This window comes from Perca fluviatilis, chromosome 21 (genome assembly GCF_010015445.1).
Source record: "Perca fluviatilis chromosome 21, GENO_Pfluv_1.0, whole genome shotgun sequence".
Lineage (NCBI taxonomy): Eukaryota > Metazoa > Chordata > Actinopteri > Perciformes > Percidae > Perca > Perca fluviatilis.
In genome coordinates, this window is record NC_053132.1 from 25603445 (window position 1) to 25626391 (window position 22947).

The 22947-nt window shown below is 39.1% G+C and overlaps 1 protein-coding gene across 3 annotated transcripts in view; it reads right to left on the bottom strand.

The window, feature by feature from the left end:
• Positions 1–19405, bottom strand: part of abcc3 (ATP-binding cassette, sub-family C (CFTR/MRP), member 3) — a 61909-nt gene extending 42504 nt beyond the window's left edge. The window contains exons 1-2 of one of the 3 annotated variants that reach the window (XM_039788171.1): positions 19115–19404; positions 731–907 (exon numbers count right to left, since the gene is read on the bottom strand). In XM_039788171.1, coding sequence (XP_039644105.1) covers positions 731–907; positions 19115–19150 — 213 coding nt within the window. In that variant the 5' untranslated portion in view covers positions 19151–19404. Of the gene's footprint in view, positions 1–730; positions 908–19114 lie in introns of all 3 variants that reach the window. The other 2 variants (XM_039788172.1, XM_039788173.1) reach the window with 2 other exon arrangements.
• Positions 19406–22947: the final 3542 nt, after the last annotated feature.

Genomic DNA, 22947 nt, shown 5'->3' on the forward strand with positions numbered 1-22947 from the left:
ATATTATGTATTTGTTTATTTGTTGTTGCTAATATGCTAATGCTAATAAAAAAGAAAAAAAGAACATCACATGATGTTTTCTGAACATCACAAACCTCCCTTTGACTTTGTGTTACCAGAATTTTATCCATTTGGTCTAACAAAATTTGAAAAGTCTAGAAGAGCAGTATGATTGCATTATTTTATCCCATTTATACGTGTGGTGGGCTGTTGGCCAACTGGGCCAGCTAGCTTGTTAGCCCAGCTTATGTGCGTCCACTTTGCGAATAAAAAAATCGCTAAAGATATATGTCCAACACTATGTAGGCTTGTTGAAAAAGGAGCAGCAACATTCGTAGACTACAGGGCTATGACATGCTCCAGTCAGTAGCGCACCATGGAAATTAAGGTTTACGGTGTGTCTGCTAGCAAGTCAGCTGCCCACCCAGAGGTCTGAAGCAAACCGCTGTTCCCACAAAATGACAACAAAAAATGTTTTATCCTCTTTTGAATTATAAATCATGCATAGCTGCAGGCAGCCTCATTATAATTTTAAGTGAGGAGAATTCCAAGTTCAGTTTAACTGAACCAAATATAACTTGTTTGGTGGCAGCCAATGAAGTACTGAACCAGCTGTACTCATAACACAAGTGGACAGCGCTGAGTGAACAATATCAAACAGATGTATCAGTCTAACCTTGCTTTTGGAGTACGCTGTGAAAAAATATAAAACAATGAAGTCCAATCTCACCGTTTTGATTCTGTTTATAATGGACATCATGATGTAGTCTCTGTTGCTTCTCTTGAGATAGAAGATGTAGATGGGGCAGACAACCCAAAGGTAGATGCACGGCAGCCATGACAGGACAGAGAGCTGAAAACACTCTGGGAGGTCAGGCTGATCTGTGTGCAACGTCTGATTGGCTACCTGCAGAGACACATAACATGGGGAAGAGCTCTTTAGTTACAGTCCTGCATTTCTTATCAACCAATCCCAAACTGTGCTATCTAAACTTTCCCACTGACCAGCAGAAATCAAGACTCACACACACTTTAAACAGGGCACCCCTCCAACACCACCCCACACAAACACACCGTCACAGCTTCATCAGACCAGATGTTTTCCTTGAAGTGAAAACTGTAAACACTTTGAGAATATTTACCCATCTCTATGGTCATGATGTGAAATCTAGTTCCTCACGTTAGAAATTTGGCTGACACGGTCAGTGCAAACATAATAATTTTATATTCCAAGATTAATAGCAAGTTAAAGGTCAGAGCCACAGCAGCCTCACAACATTCCTCTAACCTTAGATCATTTATTAACCAGGAATGTAAGTGTGCTTTTTAAACTCAAATCTCAAGACTCAAAGGCTGGAGGAAATACCATACATGCATACACAAACGTGAAAATCAAAATGTAACTTTAAGTGAATGTAGGCGCAGGAATGACTACATGTGACACATGATTCTGTGTTTTTTGTCCCCGAAATCATCAGATTATTTTGCAGCTATTACCAAGGTATATTAACTGAAGAAAAATGGCATCAAGCCACCTACTACATGCAATGTTTAAACATCTAATGTGGTCCGTGGGGTTGCTTTTTGGGGGGTTTTGAAATGTAATTTTTCAATGCTGTGAGCACCACAAATACAATTAGATTCACCTCAATTGTAATTACTGACAGCAGAAATCTCATTCACAGATATCCAGAAACATAGACAAATAAAACCAAAATGATCTACTTCCAGGCCTACAAACTCAAGTAGGATGAAAAAGGTTCTGAAACTGTCATTATGACGCTATGTGCCTCTTTCTTGACTCTTTTTCTTCCTTGACTACTGTCTCTCCTTCTCTCTGCTGCACTTGAGAATGTCTGACAGTGAAATAACTGACACCTGCAGTACAGAGTTTACGCAACATAAAACAGACATAGCAGTCAAGGCAAAGTAGCCAACGTGTCAATTCGGGGAGCTAATGTGATAAATTCTGTGCTTTTCTGTAGGGATAACATTAATAATAAAAAGATGGATTAGTGGGCGAATAGGGGTGAACTTCGCAATGCAGGTTCTCTTTGGGTAAGATTACTGTAGCTCAGTTAACCCCCACAGGTCTAAGCCATTTTTCTTATCTTTGGCCCGCCTGGTCTCCTTTAGTAATAATGCATGTATAACATCCACACTGTAATGCACAATCATGTTATATACATCTTTTTGTTTTCTATAAAAATATGTAACATAGCACACGCAATATGAATGCTGCAGTGATGTCACAAGAGATATATATGCCCATGAAGACAAAACAAAAACAGGGATTGAATCTCACAAATATTTATTCAATAATTGTGATTTGCCCAGGGGAAGTGCAAATAAATGTGTGCCCTAACTTAAGTACTTTCATCAATTTAAGCCACTTCTGTTGCTTCCACACTCACAAAAGCACGCAGAGACCTGAGAACATGGCCATATAGGTTCATTAGGTTAAGAAACTTCTGTAAGTTGAGCTCAACGTGAGATGATATGTTAATGTTAAACTTTTCCACAACATTGTATGAAGCCGTACGATTCATTTGTTTTGCTGCTGAGGAGCAATAACTGATTGATCCAGAGGCCATCTGGAGGAGAAAGGTAAAGTAAACATGAATCATAGTGAGATGCAGCCCTGACAGAGCGGTTATCTTGCTCCCCTGGACAAACAGTTGACAGCCCACCCACAGATGGAAACAAGATAAACACAGCTGCTGCTAGCCTCCAACTCTTCCATATATCACCACACCTATCTGCTGAAGCAAGTGTGTATGGCTTAGTGTGTGTGTGTGTGTGTGTGTGTGTGTGTGTGTGTGTGTGTGTGTGTGTGTGTGTGTGTGTGTGTGTGTGTGTGTGTGTTCAACTTGTGTTGGTGTGTGTAGCGCGGTGTGGAGGGCAGCTGTAAATTATCCATCTTTACTTAAGAAGTTCTGTCCGTTCTGGCTAATGGGCCTTAAACAAACTGAACTGGTGGTTTCATAACTCTACTTGACAGGAAAGATTTTGATTCCGAAAACGCCATCGCCAAACATACCTGACGCCATTTAAATAATGGACAGATAGTCTAGCTAGCTGTCTGGATTTACCCTGCAGAGATCTGAGGAACAGTTAACCATAGTCCTCAGAAATCCACCAGAGTTTAAAATTCCAACACAAAGAAAGGAGAAGGAAACGGACATCGGCGAAAAGACATGCATCTGGCGGAATTTCGGAACGTCAAGGACATAGACTAGTTTCATTGTGCTATAGGATACTCGGATGGGCATTTCTGATGGTTTAGTCAATGTTTTTTTTTAATCAAGAAAATATTTGGCAGATCTATCAACACAACACTGAAGCCAAACAGGACATACTCATGCTCCTTTTGCTTGTGCTATATATTTGTTAGAAGTCATGGCTTCTACAGTGTTTGCATTGCAAATGTGTCCAGAGCACAACAACTGATATGCCCTGTATTCCAACATTTCCCAGTCCTTGTGCCAACCCGAGCCGCCAACAGCACAGTATATTTGTTTATACTCTATGTAACAATACTCTATGTAACACACGTACCTATCTTACTTGGCATGGAACAAAGTACTGAAAAGTACATGTCAAATTTAAAAGCATTCCGATACCTCCACTGCACAGTGGGGGAAAGGCTGTGAGCAAATACCATGTTTAATAACTGCCCATTCCTTACTCACACACATTAATTCTTATCTTGGTGAGAAAAGCACTGAATGTACAAAAAACATGCTATGCTATGGTGGCTCACCTTTCAAATGGAATGTTCATGTAAGCATACAAGGCAATAGAGAAACCTTTTAAACATTTCTCAGTAGATATTAACCTCTTTCTTCTGAAAGTGAAAAAAGGAGATTGTTTCCATGGATAAAAGGATAAAATAAATTAATTGACTGATTGATTGCTATGATTTGTGAGCTATTTGGTCAGCTGCAGCCATCCCATCTGCTGCCCCTCCTGCTCTTAGAGCTGTCAGTCTTCCTCTATAATACCATTCTAATTTAATTTGTTATTTTTTTAAATATTCAAATACTATTTGAATATTTAATGCTCAAATGCAGTTATTAATATATACTACGCTACTCAGGCTTATGCATTGTCAATGCCACTATAAGCATGTGGTTGTTGTTACACGTTCTGTCCACTAGAGGGACTTCCAACATCAGCCTGGCCTTGAAGGGGATCTACGTCATGGCGCATTGCATTTCCGACACGCCGCTCTCTGTTTACATTATTTTCCACCACGAGCACACAGCGACAAACACAAATCAACAGAGAACTCTGTAATGAAACATCTAACAAGCGTAGCTAGTGAAGCGGCTCTGTTGTAAAGGCTAACGTAATGACATCATGTTAGAAAGCACAACCAAAACGATTTGTCATAAAGTAAAGTAACAACAGTGTTAGCCACTTAGCTAACGGCATTGATAACTAAGCCAAACGGTGCTAGGCTCCAAAACTTCATTTGTTTTACTTCATTATTTTCTTTTCATGATTAAAATTGTGTGGACAATGAGTGGACTGCAATTCATTTCCTGCAATCAAAAGAACAAATAGCTACGACTGTAATGCAAATAGATATTTTCCTTTGTGGAGGTTGCTAGCGAGGGAGAGCCAAGCTGGTCTCACAAATGTACAGGGATCTTGCTCAGTCTATGGGATGAATAGAAGAAGACGTACTTTATTAATCCGCCGCAAGGGGAAATTACATTTTTACACTCTGTCGGTGTTACACATTACACACAGGCCCGAAATACACAAACATAAACCCATCCAGCTATCAGTCAACACTCTGTACTTGGTCTGCACAGGAACTTGAACAGTTACCAAGCCAAGTCCCACCGGACTGAGCTACTGCCACCCCGAATAGATTGTACTCAGGGCGCAAATCCCTCCGCCCCAAATTAAATTAGAATATAGGCTAGTAATAGTAGTAATATCACAAGAAAAACAAGTATGTTTAGTTATGTTCAGTTCAGTAACAAAAATGTGTCATTCCTTATCTTAAAAAATGTTTAGTGGGTAATAACCCTCTGAGGAGAAAAGACTGCATGTCCAAGTGATGTTTGACAACAGTCCTACTCAAAAAGCGATATTACAAAATTTCATTTTAGAGATTATTTACTATTTTATTTATTTTACGCTACTTTAGTGAACCCAAGACTTTTGTAAACTCATTTCAAGCACCAAAACAATTGAGTTTAGGTTTGTTTTCACAAGAGATTCGAGAAATTTCGAGAAAAAAAAAGCAAACATCAACTTTTCAGCTTTAGGGCCAAATTATTTTTTTACACATTGCTCCGGAACAAATTTGGGCCTGACTAAGCTATGTTTGTTCTGAGCATTTTGATATGAAACACATGGGTATCCGTTTTGATTCTGAAGCAGTTATTGATTAGCCAATACTGGCTGGTTAAGAGGAGTGAGGAGTCATTGTAGCTTATCAAAAATAAGTAGCAACAGGCTCCAATATGTCTGACGCCACCCATATAGCCATAACTCCAGCTGGAAGAATGCACACTCTAGTTAGCAAAAATAATGCAAATGCGCCTATTTGGCGAACGAAAAAAGGAGAGTCAGAGAACATGAACAAAGTGGTTTGTGAGTTGTGAGACAAACAAGTCAGGACTAAAGATGGAAAACACCACAAATCTCCGCTCCCATCTTGAAACTCACCATCTAACAGAATACGCAAGTCTGCCACCGACTCCATCCAAATTCCACAAAGAGCAGTCGGACCAAAACGCGGTGAGCAATCCATCCCAAAAACTTTTAGCTTCTGAAATATTCAATGTAGTTACACTGCTGTTCCTTGTGCGTAAATGCGCACGGTGTCTCTCTAAAGGCTCTGACACACCAACCTGACGGCCGACCTTCGGCAGAAAAGGCAGTCAGACCTGAGTTGGTCAAAAAAGTGCCTCGGAACACACCAAAGCGACGTCGACTTGAGCGTACGTTCTGCGCGTGCGTGAGACGTAATACGTCTCCATAACAGCAGGCGGCGCTAATCTGTATTGTCGCCCAAAAAATGAAAACCGGCAGCTGATTGGACCAACACGTCACGTGGGTCTGGCTTCTCCGGAATTTCAAAGCCAGACCATCATGGCGGCTCGTTCGGAATTCGATCTCATATTTTATGAAAATAGTTCACCGAAACGTGTTTCTGAAAACATTTCAAGCAAGAAATAGGCCGTGCAGTTGCTGAATCTGTCTTCATTTCAGATCGACAAAGGTCATGTTAAAAGATTTTCGTCAGATCCGTGTTAGCACTCCACCAATCAGATTGGTCATTGAGTCCGACTGCCTGCCTTTTGAGTCCGACTGCTTGCCTTCTGATTCAGCATGTCAAATCGGCCCAAATAAAGGCTGACGGCTCCTCCGACTGACGATGGCACAGAACACACCGAACAGACTCGAGTCACTGACCTCGCCAGGCTGTCCGACGGCCGATAATCGCGTTGATGTGTCAGGGCCTTATTTGAGGATGCCACGCCTGATGAAAATGAAGCGGACAGCAGCTTTGCAGCTGCTAAGTTCACATTTTCACATAATATTAAAATGTATATTTTCATTATTAATGATGTATTATTTCACCCGCCCACAACCCATCTGCTATTAATCAGAATGTTCATCTTTATGACCTGACCTGCCAGATGGACCGACCACAGAGCCGCAGATATAACTGCAATCTGTGCATCACTACTAGGTACATAGGAAAATAAAGTTGATTGATCTGATTAATCACTCTCTATAGATATTAGACGATAATTTTGTATATTGTTGATTTTAAAGCAATATGGTAAGTAAGTGAATTTCAATATCGCCCAACCCTAATATCCACACACACACAGAGCCCGACCTAACACATGATCCCCTCCGAGCTTATGCCTGACGTAGATGACAAAAGCTATCAAGTGGCAAGTAGAAGTTTTATAAAGGCTTCAGAAATTACCTTTATTTCACAACAAAATAGACTTTTACTGATGTTTTGATAAGAAGGGAAAAGCTGCTCTTAACACACTGTGGCTCCTACTAAACGCAGAATGGCTGGCCTTTATTCCTTTTTACAGACTTTCAGGCCGTAATCACTACACTCGAAACCTGAAATCTGAAACTTCAACAAAAGGTGAGATAAAGAGAGGAAGGTGCTTTGCGATAAAAGCCAGCCAGAGGAGACTTGGACAGGAAGATTACTTCAGCCAGCCGGGTTACAACCTTACGATAAAAGAACAGGGAGTCTGAAACAAAGCAAAGAATGCTAAGCTACAGGTCTGGCATTTCCCACCCTTGTGAGTCTCATCACTCAGCGGGATTGTTGCATAGCACCTAGTTATTATTAAAAGGATGCTTTCAGAGCCACAGGGATCTATTGCTAACACCTGACTTCATAAACACAAAGTTACATCAGTTTGTAAAAATAGTCAACAGTCATTGCTTGACAAGCATGAACACAATCAATGGTAATAGTAAAAGTTGGAATGAAGAATAGTGACATGCAATCGGCAATTTTAGATTTACACCAATCATTCAGTAACATATTAAAGGTTCTGAAAAATTGGTTTAAAAGTAGGGCTGCACAATGTATTTTTTTTTTTTTTATCGTCATCACAATATCAACTGGCGCAATACACATATCGCGAAAGGCTGCGACATATCGCGAAAGACATCGAGATTTTTTGTGTTAGTTGAAAGAAAATATCAGTAGAAAACTGCACTTTATAATGTAACCGTCATTCGTTTTTTTTTAGTGGTGCCTTTAACATTCAAATCAATGTTCAATTTGTTCATTAAAAGAATGTTGGTAATGATTTCCTTACATTTGTTTTTAATTCAACAAGCAATTTGTTGTATTTTAGGGCTGGACCCGAATTTTCGATGATTGAGATATTTGTTCGTTGGGTACTGGGTAGGTATTCGGTTTTCAATTTTGGGTGTCGGATATACCTTTTTTTCCCTCAGTACTGTAGAATAACAGAAAATCCGTACAATGTAATGCCTTTAATGAAACCGAAAGAAAAATGTTGCAGCACAGTGTTTCCATTTCAGCTCAGGGTGAGTCTTCATCGTGTTTTGCTGTCATTTACAGTCGTGTTTCTCTCCTCTCCTTGTGAAACACAGAGAGATCACACACACACACACACACACACACACACACACACACACACACACACACACACACACACACACACACACAGCAAACAGCCTTGCATAATGCCACTGCCCCGGCCGAAGCTCCGATTATTCACTGTTGATTAGTTCCAAAGCTCAAATTAAAGCTGCAAGCAGCAATGCACGGGCCCGCAGGTCAGAATCGGAAACCTGCTGCCCATTGCTGCAAGTCATTTGCCCTCCCTCTCTCCTCCTCTCCTATCTAATAAAGGCCTAAAATACCCAAAACAAATAATCTTAAAAAAAAAAAATGTCTTTGAGGCAGTGGAAATGTATATGATCACAACTTGGTACACCATGGTGCGGCTAAAGCACGCTTTACTAGGTAAGTGGAAAAGAGGTATTACATGTATATTATAGTAAAGAAGTCCATCTAAACTAATACAATTAACTAACAGCGAGCTTACACTACACAATTTTAGCCCTGATTTTTCACAAAAACTGACAGTTTTTGGAGATTGACAAAAGCCCCAGATCAAAGACACGATCAAAGAGATGCACTGTTTATGTAAAAAACTACACCCTCATTGTGTTGCAGACGCCTGAGAGATATAGCAGGATAAATATTTAGACCAGAAAATAGTTTTGACCGGTAATGACAGCAGCGATGACCTAAAGCCAATGAAAGTGTCACCTCGATGTCTCGCTTCTTGCGGACATCCATTTTCTCTCAGGCGAGCGTGGTCTTGCGTCTTTTCCTGAATCAGTTCTCGTGTTTTTTTTTGTTGACATACGGTATAATGTAGTTTGGAGACCAGTGGAGCTGCAAATAATAACTGATTAATCTACAAATTAGTTGCCAACTATTATATGAACTGTCAACAATTTAAAAATGGATTGATACGATCAATCCATTTTTAAATTGTTGAGTGATTTGATAAAATAAAATAAAAAAACCAGCTTCTTAAATGTTAACATTTGATAGGTTCTTCACTCCTCTGTGACAGTAAACTGAATATCTTTGAGTTGGTGGACAAAACAAGCCATCTGAGAATGTAATATTGGGCTTTGGGAAACTGGAGACACTTTTCACCCCTTTTTGACATTCGTTCCACTTACGGGATTGCTCCGGTGCCGCAGCAAATTCCACCGGATGCATGTCTTTCCGCCGATGTCCGTCACCTAACGCTTTCTTTGTGTTTTTTTATTTTAAACTCCGGTGGATTTCTGAGGACTCTGGTTAACTGCTCCTCAGATCTCTGCAGGGTAAATCCAGACAGCTAGCTAGACTAGAATTACTGTATCAGTTTGTTGATCGTGTGTAACACTTTAATACCATGTGATCAGAGTACCGAAAACAATAATGGAACAAGAAAGATCATTTAAAAAAAAAAAAAGTAAGTACTAGGACATTGCAACAGTATTGGAAGTGGAGTTATGTTTAGAGATGCACCGATAGGGCTGCTCGATTATGGAAAAAAATATAATCACGATTATTTCGGTCAATATTGAAATCACGATAATTGAACACGATTACTCGTTGACTTCTGGAAAGATGTTGCAATTATTGAACTTAAAAAACAGTGGAAAAAGTTGAATAAATCAACAGTAAAAAACCACAAACAACTGTGAACTTTGCCGTAATACTTTTCCTATTTAAACTTTATTTTTTCATTCAGAACACAAGAGAAAATAAGAGTTTTCTTGCAAAACGTAATGAGCTAAATAATTGTTTTTCTCTATTATTCTGTTTTTGTGATCATTGGGAGCCAAAATCAGAATCACGATTACATTTCGATTAATTGCACAGCCCTATGCACCGATTACAACTTTCTAGGCCGATTCCGATTTTCTTTGAGTTAGGCCAGCCGATACCGATTTTAGCCGATTCCGATTAAATTTTTTCTAACCACTTTACAGCACACACAAATATATATTTTCCATCTTTTCTTTAATAGAACATTTTACATTTTGCATAGAACATGTTATGAACAGATAATGGATCACTATAAAATAGAACTATATAAATTACTCCTGGTGTGGGAAATTAACACCGATCTAAAGTACAATGTTAGAACCATTTCCTTCTTTTCCAACTTAATATAATAAATATAGCCTTGCAGTATAAAGATATTTCTCAAAACACACGCGCAGGTCTGTTTGAACGTCAACAGTAACGTTACCTGAAAACATAAACGTCACCACTCATTTTACACACAGTTTAGCAACAAACTAAAGATTACCACGCTTTTAATGTAGGTTTTGAGCGGTAACCTGGAAAGCATTTTAAACAGTAACGCGTGTCGGAGGAATACAGCGTCTCTCTTTTTTTTTTTTTTAATACAGCGTCTCTTGCAGCCGGACATCAGAGGGACAGTCACCACAGCGTTCGCTAATGTTAGCTTCTTATCTCATCTGGGGTCTGATCAACAGTAAATTCATCAAAGTCAGTGTGCCCAATGCTATTTTCCAATAAACTGTAGCTGTCAAGTTTCACGGACCCGCGGTTTTCATGTTCCACCTATTCAGCCTCAGAGGGGAGAGAGAGTGGCTGAGATCAGTAGAGCAGACGGCTCTGCAGAGCCGTGTATAATTACGACTTTATAACATTTCATAAACAGCTGATTGAGCGGCAGTGCGCTGATCTTGCGTGATGTTAATCATGCGGCGCCCGAGTGCATTTGACCGACATAAAATCGGCATATGTCAGACTGACCTGCCGGTCGACGGTCATGGCCAAGCACGTGAAAATCGGCCAATTCCGGTCACTGGCCGGTCAATCGGTGCATCTCTAGTTATGTTATATTAATCTGTACCAGCTTCTGCGGTAAAATCAAATCAGTTACAGTCAATCAATCAGTCCCTCCAGGATTTCGCGATGTCGCGATCGCACCAATTCACGCAAATTCAACCAATCACCGTGAATTTGGTGTGACTCGCAATTTTGACCAATCACCGCAACTTTTCCGCAAATTTGACCAATAACCGGAGTTTCCCACGACTTCAACAAATCCCAGCAGTCCCACGTGCCAGACTTTGTATCAGTAAGTGACTCTGAGAGCCACTGACCAAGCGGGAGTGTGAACGGGATGACGTAACACACAGACGTCGCCAAATTTATTTCCTTGTTTCTGATATGAAGACGAGACGTGTGTGACTCGAACATCTCACATTCAGCAACAAAACGTACAGTGAAAGACTGTGCAAAACATTTCAGACTGTCCTGCCAACCTATTTTAAACTCAAAGTTTAACGTTTTTTCTGTTGGCTCTCTGCAGCGGGTGGGGCTGCTGCTCAGATCCCCCCGCGACTGACGCGCGCGCACACACAAACACACGGTGGATGCAAAAAAAAAACGGATTTAAGACATACAGGATGTCCTAAATTGAGGCCAGCTACGCTTGTTATTGTAAGTGCAATAATAAGTTAATGTCCAATAAGTACTTTATCAAACCGTATTGTGTGTGTCCCAGGCCAGGATAGGAAATAAACTAACAATGTAAAGATCAACAAGCCACTGACACATATGTTCAAATTTGATTAATTCAATAAATTATAATTTTTTGTCTTAGATCCACCAGCCATTTTCATATTATACCAACATTTGCAGCATGCCTATCCTTTTTGGTAAGGTTACTAGGAAAACTCAGCCCAGAGTTGTTTTATTCTCCCCAAAACAAGTTTCCTTTTTATTTTTAAAGAACTACTAAAAAATATTTTTTTCCTAACTTTCACTGTCTCCCGCAACTTCGTTGCAACAAACATACAAAAGACATCACAACTTTTATCAGCAATTTTTTTTACAGAAGCTCCCGCAAAATCAGCCATTTTGGGCCGCAACAATCTAAAAACAAAAAGGCAGCCAAATCCTGGAGGGACTGTTCAATACACTTCTAAAGTAGTGGGGGTAGGGGTGACAGACTTGTCTTATGCTTTCTAGTGTATTTAGAGGGTTTGAGAAAATAAATTGCAGCAGGCTGTCCATCTGTTCTTTGTTACACTGAAAAGCTGTTGATGGTATGAATGGAAGGCCAATGGCAGTTAAGACTGCAGAAGGACAGGACTTGCTGCTGGCCATGTTCACTTACGACATGGAAAACATTACCAATTTTATACATGGATCTGTGTTCTTCATAGTTAACAAGAATGTGGATTATATGATAGAAATTCCTTTTTGTATGATTTAGAGGGAATTTGCTGTCTTACTTGGAAATGAAAACCAATATAAATGTTGCAGAACAAAGGAAGTGACTCAGACTGTAAGGGGGAAACAAATCACAGACCAGCCTGCAGTAGGATATGGATAACATAAAGTTGGCATGTTGCCACTTTGATATCAAGTAATTCACCTACACTAGCACTTTTTACAGTCTGGGAGATCCCTTCTTGTTCCGAGCTGCAAATGAGACCATTTCACAACTCATATTTGCTCGGTTAGCAGTATTTTAGTTCAGGAAATAGACACTACACTTAGGGATTTTCTGTAAAATGATAAAAATGTTACAAGCATGCTGGTGCAGCTGGGAGGGGGCTATTAATACCAGTGTTGCCAGATTGGGTGTTTCTTTGGGCTAGTTTTTATCCAAATCTAGCAACTTTTTGACTTTACTTTTTTAACTCCTTTCTCATGAAGAGAGTCACCAATACTGCTATCTAGCTGTAAAGGGCTGGCAAATGCCATACACAGGCAGCTAAGACTCCTCGCTATCTTTTTAAATATGATACAGTACATATTACAATACAAAGTGAGATAAGATTGACACTGGCTTGCAATAACATTTAGGGCTGCAACTAACGATTATTTACATTGTCGATTTATCTGTTGATTATATTCTCAATTAATCGATTAGCTGTTTGGTCTATAAAAAGTCCGAAAATGGTTTTCCAAACTTAAAGATATTCAGTTTACTGTCACAGAGGAGTAAAGAAACTATATAATAATTTTAAATTTAAGAAGCTGGAATTATAAAATGATTTCATAAAAAATTTCTCAAACCAATGAATTGATTATCAAAATAGTTGTCGATTAATTTGTTGACAACTAATGGATTAATCGATTAATCTTTGCAGCTCTAGAACGTTTAACAGATAACAGCCCGCAGTTTTATTTTATAGTAATTTACTAAATACATTTTAATACAGCTTATCTAACAATGGCAAGCCCTTTAATAAGTGTTGTATACAATTATAAAAAAAAAAAATCTGAGTTAAGTTCTGGGAGTTGCTTATGTGAATTATATAATTATATATAATTATAAATATATAATTTATTTTATCAATTATTTTATTTATTTAACCAGGAGAGTCCCATTACGATTAAGATTAATTTCTTTTTCAAGGAAGAACTGGGCACGAGCAGCAACAGCAGCATAATAAATAAATGGATAAACAAGTGGAAGATAACTTTTAAGATGAAGTGATTGTGAAATGGGTGATGATGGTGCAGTGGCTATGACACATGCCTTTGGTGTGGGAGATCTGGGTTCAATTCGCACTGCATAGATCAACCAATGTGTCTCTGAGCAAGACACTTAACCCTCCAGAGGAGTGTTACCTCTGATATATAGCAATTGTAAGTCACTTTGGATAAAAGCGTAAGCTAAGTGACATGTAATGTAAAACACAGACATTTGGGAGCAAAGAAATGACAAATGAGTCATCAAGCCAAAGGTAGAATGCCTTAAGATTAAAGTCCTACTTTGACATTGTGCAGTCAATACTACTATTGTTTCCCTACAGTCAGATTGTACATTCACAGTGTAAAAAAGACTGACCTTTTAACTACAGTATATCTCTGTACACCTTAACAAATGCACACTAACTTCTGGTAACTGGCACTGAACTGAACACCAAATGACTTCTTCAACACCTTCCCCTTTTTCAGTTTCCATTCAGCTGCAGCCATACACCACACAGCACCCAAAGCCATTATTCGAGATTTACTTGCGCAATATTGAATTGCTGCTACAGTATGTACTGCTGCTGATAAATAAGTTCTGGATCAGCCTGTTTCATACTGTATGTGTACTACATGCCACACACGCCGTCTTGTATATGCACTCTACATAGCTTTTTTTATTGGAGCACACAGTCAACACATCTGTTTCTTTGTGTGAGTGTGTTTCAGGCAGTGGTCATGTCAATAGTGAAATAATTAATACATACTAGTATGTTTGAAATATCATTGTTTCAGTTTGGCAAACACTTCAATCACACCAGTAGTCATTGTATATCAAATATCAGAAGGCATGAAAGAAAAGTAGAGAGTTTCTCCCCATTGATTGAATTATTGGTGTGTTTAGGCTAATCGATCAACAGCACAATATTCAGCAACAACTGTAATAGTCATTTCATTCGAGTCGAGTCATTTGTAAGCAACAATGCAAACAAAATTACTGCTTCCAGCTTCGAAAATGTCAGTATTTGCTGGTTTTCTTAGTCTTCTATGAAAGTAGTGATATTTTGGGATTTTGGAGACCAAAATAGTTTCAATGATTTTAAAGTTCTTCTAGCAACATCTGAAACATAAAATTAAAAAGATCTGAATCTTGATCTTGTGAAAGTGAAGTAGGAATGTAGAAACCTTAAAGCAACATTTATATGAGCATGTTAGCAGAGTAGCAGTACTTTGTTTAGATGTGTATAGTGTATCGCTTTAACGCTTATTAATAACTCTACCTACAAAGCAATAACAAATCAAAGTGTTGATTTCACTAACTTGTTTGAGCAATCAATTAAAATATAAAGGTGCAGGTTACATTCAACAATGTAACGCTGCATTGTGAATCGGTTTAAAATCAATAACTGTGTAAAGATTACAACCGTTTGAGATATTAAAAGAAATGAATTGCAATTGCATTTTGAAATGGCCTAGGGCTAAATCTACTTTTGATTTCACAGGTTTGGCTTCAGCAGGGCTCAACCCTAACTTTTTAAAGTGGTTGCCGGCTTGGCAACCAGGCATCAGCTTTTGGTTGCTGAAATTGACCGGTTGCCATGTTTTAAACTGCCTATATTTGGAGCAATTCATTTTTTATGTAACTATACCACACATTTTAATAATGAAACAAAGATATAATTTCCCATCCCTCTCACGGTTCGCATCACTGTTTTGAGTCACGGATCGGATAAATTTTCGGATTAGCACAAAAAAAGGGGGGGATTTGAATGATTATTAAAAATGTAATAACAACAGCTTTTAACAATAATTACTTCTTTCACCAGTAAATTGTTGTTAAAAGACAAACACAGATGAGAAAAGGGTATTTTACAATAACTTTGAACGCTCCACAAGGTTTACCAGTTTTAAGTAAATGCGATCACCTCAGAAAATCTGTAGCTTCAAGAGTTAATGTACGTATATTTAATGAGATATTGCCTAATTTGCATATTTTATTTTATTTTTAAGACAAAGTGTAATACAAAAAGTATTTCTCTTAATATGAAGATTAAACTGGTAGAAATGTATGAGGATATCTATAAAAGGGAAAAAAAGTCCCATGACCACCTATTGTGGTCATTTTCAGGACTTTCGTCCTGGGTAGAGATTTCGGCACACATCCCACGTTGTTCATTGGGGTCATATTAGTCTATAACAGTTGACATATTCTCCGCTAAATGAAGCACATACATATCTTACCCAGGACCTAGACTACAATCTGCGTTGCTAGTCTGTCCGGTAGATACCGGGGACCGGTGCCATATTATCACCGGATTTTAACATGCGCCGTTAACGTGAACAGAAAATTGCATTGCCTGTATGTTTGCACGGCAAACGTGCGTGTGTGGAAAGCAGTCGCATAACAGCTGAAATGTTGTGTTGCGCACGAACATAGTGTTTAAACTTCACGGAGACAACCAAATAAAATACTGACTTCTTCTGAAGTAAGATTTTCCAGTTTTGATCTGTTTTTATATAAAAAAAAACAGGTGGTTGCCAATTGACTCAGTCTGGTTGCCAAGGGCAACCGGGCAACCGTTACTGTCGAGCCCTGCTTCAGACGTCACGTGTTCTTATTTATTTCATAAGATTATTTTTTTCTTTATTTAATTATTTTGATGTTGGATATGTTTTAAATATCGAATTAACAATTTTTTTCTTTAATTTTTGTTATTTAAGATAAAATATAATTTCAGTTGCACTTTTGATAAGACACATCTGTTGTTTTGCACAGTTCATATAAATAAAGAATATTTGTCATTCATTTGTCTGCAGGTCATTCCGTTGAAAAGAATCGAATTGTGAATTTAAAAATGTGAGTTGACTGTATCATTTCATGCATATACAACACCTTTTACAAACAATAAGATTGTAAATTGAGTCCTTGGGCAAGATTTAGGGTTTAACCTGACTCACACTGAACATGCATTGTTAAGTGTTCTGGGTTTACAACTACCTTTGAAGTGGAGAAACTAGAGGAACAGCAGAAACTAGTTTAGGTCACCTCAGATGGCCTCAAAAACTGGCCAGCCCTAGTTGGTGTAATATTCAGCAAGAGGGCCACAGTCTTAACCCTTTTTGAAACAACCAAGCGCATCAAAAATCTTAAGTTTAGTAGCCTACATAGAGGGGTTTCTTCTTCATGGATACAGCATGACACAGACAGTTTGAGAGTCACCCCCAACATGGGGACATCTGAATGGCATAAAGATGCAAAACACTGTAGTAGTGGTACCTCAGCCTGGTGCTCCAATCATATGTTCATATTAACAATAGATTCAAATGACTACGTTTAATGTGAAACATGTCATGGCAGACCCAACCTCTGAAAAACTGTCAAAAGCAATACTTGGGCGCCCGGAAAGCTCAGTTGGTATATATAGAGGTTAACTCGTCGACGCAGCCGGGTCCGGGTTCGACTCTGACCTGCGGCCCTTTGCTGCATGTCATTCCCCCCTCTATCTCCCCATTCATTTATTCAGCTGTCCTGTCAATAAAGGCTTTAAAAAAAATGCCCAATTAAATAATCTTTAAAAAAAAAAAAAAGCAATATGGCTTGAAGCGAGGAAGCACCATAGGTTCACTGTAAAACAGCTGCAGACATGTGATTGAGGGGGCTTTTTTATTGATGCATCAGGCTATTAACGTATATTGAAAATGCTGAACATTGTTCCTCACACAGAAAACAATCTGTGTATTCGCAGTACAAAGAAACAATTAAAGACACACTGAAACAACACAATAAAAACCTTTGTTTGGTCACATTTCACATCCCAATCACAACATTTACACACAACATATTCACACTAAATATTTTCTCTAGAACGCCCAGTCCTGTAGAGCTCAACAGTGTGGTTCCGGAAGTTAAAATCCTATTCATTTTCTCCATAAGGATTTTGATTATTAGCCATAAAGTTTAAAGTACCGAAGAAGATTGTGAAACGAATATTTATGCTCCTGTAAAAGCCAGAAGTCCTTATGATATCAATCATGTTTTAAAAAAAAAACTTGTTTTAGTCACAATGTTATGGAGAAGTACACTACCCACAATCCTAAGCGTAACAGTGACGTCTCTGATTGGTGAAGCTCGCTGTTACCATGAAAATGTTTACCGCACCCACGAACGGCTACTGCGAGCTGCCACAATTGAAATCTATGATCGTTTGTGTACACAGTCTTGTACCTTTGCCTTTTTTCTGTTTTTAAAATGTTATTTTGCGCCGAATCAAATGTTGTCACGATTCATCTTGTAGCTGGTTGGCTTTGTCCCAGGCTTAAAAACTCTTTATATAAGCATTTAATGAAACATCGATGGAGATATTGAATGGAGAAAATCCCTTCCGGAACCAGAGCCGTTCAAAAAGTGGGTAGTCACTGTTGAGCTCTATGGAGAGCATTGATTTACCACAGCAACAGATCTATAAACAGACTTCCCCATTATCATACTAAAACGAGTGATCTCTCCAGGCAGAATTTCTCTTTTCAAATCTGGTATGTTCAGGACAAAATTAAGTTAGATCTGTATCAGGCAATAATAGACCTATGCACTTGCAGGAGTTTGTGGTATGTTTTATGGCTGTAGGGATTCACAATTACTAAGTTTACCATAGAAAGAATAAACTAACATTAATATTTAATATCCCAAGGCAAAACAGACACTGAGCATGACCTTAAAGTAACTCTACAAAGTGTAGTGAATGCTATGTCAGTCTCTAGGGAAAAATCGTGTAGGAAAGAAAAAGAAAGCTTTCATAATACTCCCATAGGGATCCAATGTGTCGTAATATATTTACTACTACCAAGTAGTAAGTGACCTTGTCCTACTAGCCTATTATATTTCTCATCTCCTATGATATTCATGATACTTGTACTTAGGCTATTAATATGGTGTCTATGGTGACGAATACTGATATTAATGCAACAATTTCTTGTTGGTAATTTTGTCTCCTATGATTATGATATAAAGTGACTTTGGTACTGAATGTGACAATATTGTGAGAGTTTAGTGTGTCTTTAATAGGCTATCCATGTGATAATTCCTAAGATATTGTTATATCTGCTGTACGTATATAAGAGACGTAGCTAGCTAACGTTTCTGTATTAACTACTGACTCCCAGTTACCTTATCGTGTCGGAGGTGTAGCTAACGTTACTATAGTAACGTTAACGTTATACCATTATTATTTAGCTATATTTGACAGTTTATTACATTGTATTACAGTTGAGAAAAACACAGTGTCCGACTTCTAAAAAGCAGAAGCAAACGAAAGCACGTAGCTATCATAATTTAGCGTGACATTAATTGGGAGCTTATTAACACAGTAAATGCTATTAAGTGGGTTACTTATAGTTAGCCATGGCCGTTAGTGTAACGTTACCTTAACGTTAGCTTACTTCTGAATGGCTGCCCAAGCATGACATAGCATTAAACAACCGTGGCAGGTATAGGCTAGTACGCGAAGTAACGTTAACGTTATACACAACAAGGCCAATGAAGTTACAGTATCCTGTCACATACACCGGCAACGACTGACGGAAACGTAGGCTACTCACCCAGAAAGGGAGGTTTGGTCCGCACAGCCGCTCCATCTCTGTCGCAGCGGGAGACCGGGAACCAACTGAGGGCTCTTTAACCCCTCTACCGGTCGAGCGCTTTCTTGCCGACCAGCGTTCTTATTCCTTTGCGTAATACGCTCGCTAACTCTCACATGCCACACAGACCGGTATTGTCACGGCGCCTGTATCCTCCCGACAGCGTGTACCGACCTGAGTCAGGAAACGCTCCACTCCTTCCGCTCTGGGGTTGAGAGAGACGGGAAAAGAAAAGTCACCCGGAGCCAACAGCACAGAATTTTTTCAATGATGGGTGTCAGCTTACTAGGTCCCGCCTTTCTCTCTCTCTCTCTCTCTCTCTCTCTCTCTCTCTCTCTCTCTCTCTCTCTCTCTTTCTCTGTAGATCTCTATCTCTAATTTACACACACCATGACTCAACAACATTAAATCACTCATGCTGAGTCATGCTGTCACAGAGGTTAGGATAAAGTGGGTTAAATATAAATATACCAGACTTGGGATTATTTCAAGTTCTCGCCTTATTTTTTTATTTTATTTTTTTACAGTATATGGTCCTGACAATGATATCATTACACATTTAGTGTGTTTGAGAGGTGACAGCTGGGTGGTTGAGTACATATGTGTTACATTGTGAATGTGTGGGAGTTCATTGTGCGTTTTCGCTGGGCTTAATAAGAAAAAGGTAAAGTGTAGATTTCATGACACACCTTAAACAGATACATAGCCTACAGCCACTCCTCAGCCCCACCCATAGAGTTGCTACCCCCCACCCACCTGCCAAACCCAGAGTTCCAGTGTTCTGGCCATGTTTAATAGTGCGTAAGCATCAGACATCCTGCTGGCAGTTTAATGTCCAAATACAAGTGTTTGACACAATCATTGTCATTTGTTGCTCTCCAGAGAGAAGAGGTGAAATACAACTGGAATGAAAAGATTCTGCGGTCCTAAAAGTGTATTCAAGCAATATTATATACTAACAATTTTGTAATGCTCTTCCATAAAGTTGGGTAAGTAGCAAGAGAGAGAGAGAGAAATAAAAATAATGATCAAAATTGAATGGGGCAAGGAACAGTCCAGCTTATAGTGCTAAGGCAACAAATATGGATGCTAACTGTCATTAAACTCAAGAGAAGAAGAAGGTGGGGCAAGGAGAGAGGAGCTCCCTTATTTATGAATCTGTCCAGTTTTGCCTTTCTTATAAGAAAGAACTTCCCTGCAAAAGCATTGGCTAAATGCTAAATAATAAACAAGTCGTGGATTCGAAAAGGCTATGTCATCAGCGGAATCTTGTGATTGGTTCGCTCAAACGTCTTTCGTCAAACGTACATAACTCTATACGTGCTTGTAGGGCAGGACAATTAATCAGAAATTTATTGACATCGAAATTCTGAAGCTGTTATCGATGTCTTTTTCCCATGACGATAATTTCGATAATTTATTCCTGTTGATAGGCCTACTTTCTCCTTAAAAGCATTCTACCGCATGTGTAGTCACGTGACTTCGCCCCGGACTAGTCAGCCGCATGGAAAGCAGAATGGAAGATAACTCAAACACAGAGTCCGAGTCAACTGAGCAACATGTGCCCATTTCCGTCGTCTGGAAACATTTTGGCGTCAGGAAAGATGATTTAGAACAACGTGATTAATTATCGTTCCTTTATCGTTATCCAGGTAAAACGTGCAATTAATCGTGATTTCGATTTTAGGTCATATCGTGCAGCCCTACTTGCTTGTCGCTACAACGTACATGCTTTCATTCACCAAGTGAAATTGGTGGTACAGATTTATCAGATTTTTGATACCTGCTCCCCTTTTACACATGACCACATGTGTGAAAGGGGTTTTTCTTTCTTCCTCAGTCCGTCACGCTCCTGAAGTACATGCACAACACCACCCTCATTAGGCTCATCTCTAGTGGTGATGAGTCACAATACAATTTAGCGCTCAAGTTCAACACTCCTAAGACAGTCAAAATGGTTGTCGACACTGTGGAGTCCTGCCGATTCCTGGGCTCCATCATCACCCCGGACCTCAAGTGGGAGCTGAACGTCAGCTTTCTGATCAAAAAAGCACAACAGAGGATTTACTTTCAGCAGCAGCTGAGTGCCATAGACAATGATGGTGTACTTCTACTCTGCTATCATCATGCTGTCCATCCTCACTTCCTCCAACGTATCGTTCATTCTGCCTAGAAGCTGAATGGCTGCAATCATCCCTCCAGGACCTGTATGTGTCCAGGACCCTGACGAGGCCACCCTGGACACAAACTCTTTGAACCACTCCCCTCCGGCAGGAGGCTGCAGTCCCCCACTGACACTGACCCCCATCCCGCACCATTGACCAGTCACAATAACGTAAAGTCTCAACATCTGTCCCAAATGAGTTACATAACAACTTTTGGGCTATCTGTACATAATTGCACATATCTCCATTCATTACGCTGTCAATTTTTTCACAATCCTTGGATAATATTATGCCCATTCCCGCACAGATATATTGTAAATATTTTTTTTATATGTTTTTTATGCTTCTTGACTGTTGCAGGTCTTTTTATCTTTATTTTCTCTACTATGTTTACTTTTATGCACCAAACACCAAGGCAAATTCATTGTATGTGAAAACCTACTTGGCAAGAAATCTGTTTCTGATCTAAAAGTCACTGGTTCAGGACCCGGATGGGGTCCTCATCCTCTTTGTTTTGGCCTTACCCAAGTATTCATAAGACAAAACTAATCCTATTTTTCCAACTGTTACTGTACTCAAGCATTTTATAGTAGGAAAAGCACAGGTGTTACTAACATTAACAACATTTACAATGACTGTGTCATATTTTAGTGTCCCAGTGAGCCATGACAGTATGACAGCATGAACAATACCAGGATCCTGAACGTCTAGAAGGTAAATGGAATTAAGCCATCATTCATTACATTATTTGCACCGGTGCTTTTCCCACTGTGACATGTCCAAATGTCTTCCGTGAAAAATGCACATGACATAGCACTAAGCCTTGCTAAAAGAGAAATATCAAAAGTTACAAAGAAACAACACACACACACACACACACACACACACTACTTGCATACAATCACAACAAGTTTTGCATGTGACAACAAACATTACATAAATGACATGCAGTCTAGCACACAAGCATCAGGCAGGTAGCTGATAACAGCCTATGCAACAACAGAACAAGTCAACATACACATGAACCCTGTCAACTCTGCACTGGGTTTGTTTGGTGGATCAGCGTTTCAGTCCCAGAGACCTTTCTCAAGACACGTAGTAGTAAAGTGACATACGTAGTGCTTAAATACATATCATGATTATAGGATGATCCACAGATGTGTTGGAGGTGTGTCCATGATCACACACATGGAGAAACATACAATACCAAATCTTCTCTGATAAAAACCACAAAAGAAAAATTAAAAGTCAATGATACATACACAAGACATAATTCACATAACTGCCTTTGACTTCCCAAAAAACATTGTCTTTTCTTTCAAGGAATTTCCCCCTGAAAATCATATGTAATTTCAGTTTTTTCAGTAAAAACAAAGCTATGGCTACAGAAAGACCAGGGCTACATTTACCTAAAATTTCTAATTGCCTTTTTAAAAACAAAAAGAGTGAGAGCTGAACAAATCAGAGGCCAATCAGCATCTTCAAAATACTCACAGCATGTGACTTGCCTCTCATAATAAAACACATGGCTGTCTCTGTTTGGAGGCACTGGCCTCAATTTGTTGCCCTGTGGCTACTGGCTCCTTCTGAATAGTTAGGAAGGGTCAAAAGCAGAGGGCAGATGTCTCC